Consider the following 5842-nt stretch of genomic DNA (forward strand, 5'->3'; position numbering starts at 1 on the left):
AACATCTACTGGCCAGACAGCAGCCATTGAGTCATTTTTACCAGCCAGTGTGCCATCTTCTCAGCTGGCAAATAAGAGAGCAGGCGGGACCTTCGCAGACTCCAGCAAAGAGAAGACTCTCAGCAGAGCGTTTGCTTTATCTCATAATACCAGACAGTCCCAAAGACACTTATGCTTCCAACACACACAGGACCCCACAATGCTCCCCTGAACAAGTCCTGTCTGTTCCTACCACCCATGCACATGCACGCACAGATGCAGGCATGGTGGCAGCCTGTCTCAGGAGTTCCCTCAAAACATGCATGGGCACAACCATCTGCAGCTGGCCAGGACAGACCCTGCAGCAAAGACATCAATGGAGAACCATGTAGTGTCAGGATGTTACCACAAATTCCTGCAAACATGGGAAAGTGCTGGGAAGCCTGCTCCTCCTCCCCTGACCCCAAACAGTTTTCTTTATTCTTCCTAGCCATTTCCTCTGCTCTGGGCAGCTCAATCTTCTCTTAGATCTTCTCTTCTTTGCAGCGAAGCAAGGACGCAGCCACACACCACCAGCAGTGTTTGAGCAGCACTGTGTGTCCTCAAGGCTTGACAGAGCTTGCACACCATGTTTCATGGCAGAGAACAGCAGGGTGTTGCCTCTCCTGCCTTTCTGGGATGTGACAGCCCACCATGTCCTGCAAAGCCAGACTGGATTGTCTGGCATCCCTCAACCACCTAACTTCTCTCTAACATCACAGGCCTCATCCTCTCCTGCTCCCAAGCATGATCTCCTGTGTTTGCTCCAACTATGGTAGGTGCCCTTCCAGCCTCCCTGCAGGGTAGAGGAAGGAGAGAGGATGAGACGACCCAGAGGAGTTGTTAACCCTTTTGCAGGACTGTTTTCACAGTAGGACTAGCAGAGAGCATCACTGCTGGTCCACCTGCCTGGCAGAAAAACCCCGCCAGAGAGACATGCAAGAGAAATGGGAACTTCTGCAACCAGGGTGTGCTGAGCACCCCAGTGACGGGAGCACCCTGGGGTCACACTCACCATTGAGCAACTGAAGGGAAGAACCTTGAAAATCAAAGCCAGGGAGGAGATCCAAAGCAGCACCTGCATGGCAGGGGCATTTCTGAGTCCCTCTGCTGCCACCTGAAAGAAGGATCAAGACATCACCTCCTGCAGCACACGGGCTGCTAACAAGGGGCTTATGAGCATGCCTGGGCCTGGCAGCGCCCTGTGACTGGGTCTGCCAGCAAAATGCAGCTCTGAGGACCACCTCTTGTTAGCAAATTCTTGATATCCACTTGACTGGAAGAGCCCAGCACCAAAGCTCCTGTAAAAATGTCTTCCATGGAGGCACGGAAGAGGCAATGTGAGATCCAGCCAAGATCACAGCATCACTTGCCACTGGGAAGGGGAGCAGGTCCAGAGACCCAAACCTGTGGGATACACAGGGACAGTCAGGCCTTGCAGGAATGACCCTTAGAAACCTTTCAGTGACAGTGCCCGGCAGCTCTTGTGCAGGCTGTCTGATGAGAAAGCATTGCTGCAGTCAGCCAGCTTTCACTGCCATCATACCTGATGGTGCTCATCCAAAATGACCAGGGGAGCACCATGCTGTTGACGTGCCCTCCTGCTCCCCTCTGTGCCAGGGACAGCTGGAAGCGGGGCTGTGCTGGGGCAGGGAGGCTGGTAGCACAACCACAAGGAGAGACAACTCATACCAGTCCCAGAGCTCTGTGGACCCAGCTGCACCCTTAGCCCAGCCCCATCAAACAACACTGGGAACGGCTGTTATTTTCTGTGCTGGAAATCTTTCACTAGCTTTCTGAAACCTGTGGGACCTGTCTGGTGGCTCTCCAACATGTGGCAGCTTTGGCATTGTCCAGCAGGACCAGGAAACTACTGCACCACAGAGAGATGATACCTTGGTGTCACCAGCATCCTGCCTGCTACTTGTGGTTGGGTCATGGTAGGAAGACCTCTTAGAAGACTGTTACGTTTCTCCTAGCAGTCCTAAACCCTTTGAATAAGAAAAAGTCCCCACAGTCCTGTGAAAGATTTCACTGGATAGTCACTTCACAACTAAAAGCCTGCCTGATTTCTTCATCTGCCTTTCTCAGTTACTCCATCTTCCCCACTTTCATGTGCCAGATGGAAGATCTCTGCCCTGGAGCTTCCTTCCTGACATGGGTATAGCTGGGCCATGGAGAACTCTCCTTTAAACTTTCTCTTGAACAAATACATTGAATGCTTTACTGGCCTCCCATAATAAGGCAGGTTTGTGAACCCTGTTAATAGTCCTGTAGCCCTCTTTCAATGTCATTTTTGGCATGCGAATCTAAAACTTGGATGGAGCATCTGGTAGAGGCTTCATGGCAAAGTCTTACCATCTGAGCACTCTAAATGAATAGTGCCCCACCAAATTAATAGGAGTGCCATTTCGGTTTGTATTTCTGGAAAGAATCTGTTTGGGTTTATTGTGTTTTCTAGTTTCTAAACATGCAGGGCATATTTAAGTTGTAGTTTGACCCACACTTCAAACTCACATGAAGTTTAGTGTCACCAGAAGTGGTCACACTCTCTGTCCTCCCCTTCCCCCACTTCTGTTGTGTGACCAAATGCTGAACCAGACTGATTAACCGAACCAGGTGAAAACCAAACTAGCAAGCCAGAGCGCTTGCTGTCATGCTGGATCAGCATTTCCAGCCACGTCTCCAAATAGCTGCCCCAGTGTAAGGGAGTGGGACAGTGCAACAAAGCAGCTGGAACTTGGAAGGACCACTGCTTTTGGTAGCAACATCCGTTCAGTCCATCAAACCACAACCTGACCTTGGAGTTCCCAATGCTTCTCTGCAAAGACTAGAAGCTGTGCTTCTTACTCTACCAGCATGAACAACGTCAATGGAAAAGAGCAAACACTTTGAGCTAGATGAAATAAATTCTTAACATTGGCTACACTGTCAAAGATGTAATTCCTGTCATTTATTTCTAGACATTTCCCTGTTCAGATGTCCACGGAGTACCCTGTGTGCCCAGCCACTCTGTCACAGCTCTCATGCTCCTTTCCAGAACAGCTCCTGTAGATGTGAACACCTTCAGGATTCCTCGGACTTGATGGTCAACAGTGTGACTGTTTGTATCTATGTTCAAATGAATCAAGGTTATTACTGTCCAGATTACTCTACCAAGCTTTGTTGTCTGCAAACAGTACATATTTGCAGCTAGTTGCAGCTGCGGGAATGGGGAGCAGCCATATTTTTGTTCTGCCTCATGCAAAGCCTCTTTTAGGCATGGCAATGGTGTGAAGCCTGAAATATTTGGGTCTGGATTGTTTCCCCCTGTGAGGTGCGGGGAAAATTTTGTGACTACTTCAAGATCTCATCAAGCTCAGACAGGTATCAGTCCTCCTGGCTTTCATTTTCAAAACTTCCTAATTAGTCTGGGGACTAAAAAGTTGGTTGATTTAGTTCTAGCTGAGTGCTAAGCTTCTGCTCCGACAATATTACTTGAAGAGCACAGCCCTTGCTTTTATGTTCACATCGTTAGTTCTCACACAACGTGTGGAAGAGCTGAGCACCAAGAAAGACATAAACCCGACCTCTGCAACTCAACCCACTGTACTCTCCGATAGAAATGCACAAGGTACCCACAGTGTGCCAGCAAACCTCTACTCGCAAAGCAGCAGCTTTTGAGTATACTACAGGATAATAATTTTCCACCCTGCTGTGTAAGGGGAACTTTCAACCACAGTGCCAAAATTCACAAACACCAAGAGCATGACAATAAAGCACAAGGAATTTAGGTGCAAGGGGCACCCAAGCTAAAGGCATCCAGTGACTATTCACATCTTCAGGATGGAGCTGTGTTTGGTGGACTATGGGTCTGTGGCACCAACCACACTCAGGTCAAGAGGAACCACCTATGTTGGGAGATGTGGTTGCCACAGACCACGGTTTGGTATTTGAGACAGAAGTGGCTGCAGTGTGCTCCCTTCTACATCAATTAGCAAGCGCTCTTGATTTCCTAGCAAGCTGCCAATACATCCCTACTTCCATCTACCCACCACACAGGCATCTGCTAAAACAGCAGCAGTGTCGCTGAGCAGCAGTGCCAGATGGGCTCTTCTGTGGGACATACTGGAGCAGGTAGGAGCATCTAGCAAGACCTGCCTGTCTCCCATTCCCACCTGCAGAGGCATCTCTTGAAAGGAGAGAAGAGCCCCCTCCACCTGCCGCTGCTCTTATCTCAGCACACAAGGACGCCTCCGTCCCTCTTGGCTAAGCTGGTGACAATCCCTTGCTAACACAGGTGGCAGGAGGTGAGCCAACACTCAGGTAGATGGTGGCAGCCAAGGCTGGCATTTTCCCAGCAAGGAGAGAGGAGGGAGCTGCCTGCAGGACAGGAGCCTTCCTCTCCAGCAGGCCTTGCTCTTGTCACCTCTGCTCCTCTTTCCAAAGCCAGGGTCAGTGTTGGCAACTGGTATTGCTAACAGAGAGAGGGGAATGCCTGGGGAGGGAGGAGGGTCAGGCACTAGGCAGGCTGCCTGGGTCGCTGCTTGGTGCTGTGCGTTAGCAAGCGTGAGCTGCGGGCTGGATGTCTCCCTTGAAGAAGGCTCCGTGGCTCAGAGGCTCTCAGGCCCATGGGAGCTGATCGCAACGGTGTGGGGTGAGAGTGAGTGAAGCATTGAAGTACAGCTACTGCTATACACTCGTGGGTCCAGCATGGAAGGCTGTGCTGCAGCATCTCAAGTGTATACTATATGCAGAAGTTACCCAGTCCGTTGGGCTGGCAGAAGATCATTATCTGGCAGCTGCCTTACTTTCCAGGGACACCTGCTTTCCTTTGGTTGCTGGACCCTGAGTCTGGGTTTTTCCTCTTTGTCGTTTTTTGGCCACACCAGGAGAGGGCAAGGAATCTCCTGTCGGCCCCAGGGCCTGAGCTGGAGGCTGAGGTCGGGGGAAAGGAGGAACTCGCTGAAGAGCAGTCCCTGGCTTATGCTGTCGGCAGGGAGAAGGACTTTCCCTCCGAGGCGGCAGCTGGCTTTTGGGGGAAGCACTGGGGTTTCTTGATGGAAGGACAGGGCTCCGAGGGGATGCACAGCTGGACCTCTGTGAGCTGCTCCGTGGAAGAAGAGAAGTGGAGCCCGTCGAAGGAGGAAGCCGACTTTGTATCTGTGTGGTTCGGGACTCGCTTGGGACACTTCCAGCTGTTCTCTGTGCCTGAAGCCTGCAGGGGAAGAGAAGGGGGAGGATGAAGGGGAATTTCTGCAAGGGGCTCTGGGCTCCTGGCAGGTTTGATGACTGTTGCTGGGCAATTACAAGGAGTTTCCAGTACTGGGATGACAGGAGCTATGCTGTGAATGAGATGGGGCATCAGTTTGAATGCCATCCTGTAACTCTTGATGCTGTTAACTAGTAAGTGTTTGCCCTGATCCTCCAGCACCCTCTGGGACAACACGCAGGCATGGTTTGGCTGACAGCACATGTCTGGGACTCTTCTTAACATGCAGCATGGATACAGCAACCTCTTTCAAGGCAGGAGATACAATCTGGGAATGTGGGCATGAGCTGGATTGCACCAGTTGGCCTCTGACAGTAACTGTGCTGGAAAATAAACCAACCTACAGGGATCCCCTCCTTTTACCCCACATCTCTTGAAAGAGCAGAACTTGCTGGACATGTGGCAGAGCCACAGCAGCAGCTCTGCTCCTGGACTGGACCTCCAGCCCCAAGGCCAGGCAGAAAAGCCAAACACTGGTGAATTCAGAAGGTCCACCTCCACATACATATCTCTGCTTATTTGATAGAGAGCCAGGTACCTCAAAAAAAAAGCAAGGCCCAGGGATGTGTAGGG

The 5842-nt window shown here is 51.0% G+C and overlaps 1 protein-coding gene across 1 annotated transcript in view; it reads right to left on the reverse strand.

Annotated features, from left to right (window-relative positions):
- Window positions 1-4788: 4788 nt before the first annotated feature.
- TTBK1 (tau tubulin kinase 1) overlaps window positions 4789-5842 on the reverse strand; it is a 97837-nt gene continuing 96783 nt past the window's right edge. Inside the window, exon 14 of the mRNA XM_035897066.1 lies at window positions 4789-5215. Coding sequence (XP_035752959.1) covers window positions 4789-5215 — 427 coding nt within the window. The remainder of the gene's footprint in view (window positions 5216-5842) is intronic.

Source organism: Egretta garzetta, unplaced genomic scaffold (genome assembly GCF_000687185.1).
Source record: "Egretta garzetta isolate BGI_Z169 unplaced genomic scaffold, ASM68718v1 scaffold17, whole genome shotgun sequence".
NCBI lineage: Eukaryota > Metazoa > Chordata > Aves > Pelecaniformes > Ardeidae > Egretta > Egretta garzetta.